The sequence below is a fragment of the Nematolebias whitei genome, chromosome 15 (assembly GCF_014905685.2).
Source record: "Nematolebias whitei isolate Nwh7 chromosome 15, NemWhi1, whole genome shotgun sequence".
Taxonomy (NCBI): domain Eukaryota; kingdom Metazoa; phylum Chordata; class Actinopteri; order Cyprinodontiformes; family Rivulidae; genus Nematolebias; species Nematolebias whitei.
This window is the reverse complement of record NC_056512.1, coordinates 37,103,583-37,105,702: the sequence shown is the minus strand read 5'-3', so window position 1 is coordinate 37,105,702 and position 2,120 is coordinate 37,103,583. Positions and strand designations below refer to the sequence as shown.

The 2,120-nt window shown below is 42.5% G+C and overlaps 1 protein-coding gene across 1 annotated transcript in view; it reads left to right on the top strand.

Annotated features, from left to right (window-relative positions):
- Positions 1-1,667, top strand: part of srrm2 (serine/arginine repetitive matrix 2) — a 21,672-nt gene extending 20,005 nt beyond the window's left edge. The window contains exons 13-14 of the mRNA XM_037689151.1: positions 120-221; positions 1,117-1,667. Of these exons, the coding sequence (XP_037545079.1) occupies positions 120-221; positions 1,117-1,141 (127 nt within the window). The 3' untranslated portion in view covers positions 1,142-1,667. The remainder of the gene's footprint in view (positions 1-119; positions 222-1,116) is intronic.
- Positions 1,668-2,120: the final 453 nt, after the last annotated feature.

Sequence of the window (2,120 nt, the reverse complement as noted above, 5' to 3'; positions counted from 1 at the left end):
ATATATATATATATATATATATATATATATATATATATATATATATAATGTGTGTGTATGTGAATTAATTTTTGAATGAATTTAATTTTTCGATTGAAACCCTTTGGTTTTCTCCGTAGCCCTGCCAGACCTGTCCGGGTTCCAGCAGATTCTCTGAGAGAGTCTCGTTCCCTCAGCTACTCTCCTCCGAGACATGTCCGAGCGTCTTCGCCTCGCCAGAGGTCTGTATGAGCTGCAGAAACTCACAGCTAACAGTTTGTTTATGCAGAAAGATTTATTTCATTACAGCTCCTTCAGATTACAGAGCCTGAGTCCAGAAGGTGACATGGTTCAAAGACTATATAGATTCTAGTTTTACCTTCATGGAAGTCACATCCATAATGTAAGGTGACTGTTGGGCCAGCTGAAGGTCCTGAACTTAGACCACAGCTGCTTCAAACATTAAACAGACTCCATGTTCTTCTGGTTGTCCCTTCTCATACAGTCCTCCTTCGTCTCACTCTGTCCTCTCTGAGTCCATATGTCTTTTTCCTGGCAGCTGCATTGCCAACGTCCTTCTACCAATTGACTGTCCCTCCTCTGGACATGCTCATAATCTGTCAAAGACATGAAGTTGTTTTAAGTCAAATTAATAATCTTTAATTAAAACGAAGTTGTTTTGAGTCATAGTAATAATCTGTAATAAAACATGAAGTTGTTTTGAGTCATGGTAATAATCTGTAGTAAAACATGAAGTTGTTTTGATTCAAATTAATAATCTGTAATAAAACATGAAGTAGTTTTGAGTCATATTAATAATCTTTAATACAATCATGAAGTTGTTTTGAGTCAAATTAATAATCTGTAATAAAACATGGAGTTGTTTTCCTCGTGCAGCTGTTTCATCTGCAGAACATTTCAATTCATGTTCACACTTCAGAGTTTTTCCTTCCAGAAAACTGAGGAGTTTCTGCAGCAACGAGCAGATTATGGACATCAGATGTTTTCTAAGAAGCTGCCAAGCAGCACTTCCACACCTTTGATCCGTTTCCTCTCCTCTTCAGAACTTGCAGCAGCTCTTTGCTGTGGACCTCTGCACCTGCCTCTTTCACCATTTTGGTCTTTTTGTTCCTGCAGGATCAGCAGCAGGCGAAGGAGGTGAAGCCCAAACTCCGGTGGCTCCTCTCCTGACGTTTCCGACAACAGCCGGGCCTTAGGAGGCGGCGGGCTGGAAATGGGAGACCTTTAACCATGACCATCTGAGCGTCTGTTTTTAAAGAAGCCGTCCTCCTGCTGCTCCTCGTCCTCACATCTGTCCTCCTGCTGCTCCTCGTCCTCACATCTTTCCTCCTGCTGCTCCTCGTCCTCACATCTTTCCTCCTGCTGCTCCTCGTCCTCACATCTGCCCCCCAGCTGCTCCTCTTCTTCACATCTGTCCTCCTGCTTCTCCTCTTCCTCACATCTGCCCCCCAGCTGCTCTTCTTCTTCACATCTGCCCCCCAGCTGCTCCTCGTCCTCACCTGTCCCAGTGCGTTGATGTGAGCTGAATAAGATTTGTGTGAGAATACAAACTGTACATTTGATTGTTCTGGAGGAGCTCCGTTTATTTAGTCTTTGATCTGTTTTAACTTTAAATCATTTTTATTCAAACTTCCAAAATGAATAAAACGAGCAGCTTCAATAAAATTACCAAAAACAAAACAAAATGTTTCTGCACTCTTTTATAAAGTACACTAGAAAGTTCCATCCATCCATCCTTGACCCCCTCGTGTCTGGGTGACAGGTGAGGAACGACGGCTAAAGCAAGGAGGGACCAAAGGTCCTCGGAGAGTTCATAGAGGAACGTCAGTAGCTGGTGGGAAATCAAGTGTTGAGCTTTTAAAGGTGAAAAGAAAGAAATGTCCGTAAAGAGGAGTAGAATGTGAAGAAGGAGTTCATATGCAGTGGCCATAGATCTACACAAAATATGAAAAAATGTGATCTTTTGAATCAATGTAACCTGCACATAGACTAAATCTTTCATGTTTAGGTTACAGTTCAGTTTTCCATCCATCATCTTCCTCTTGTTCTGCACTCGAGTCTCGGAGGCAGCATCTTGAGCAGGGAGGTCCAGACATCTCTCTCCACAGCCAGCTCTTCTG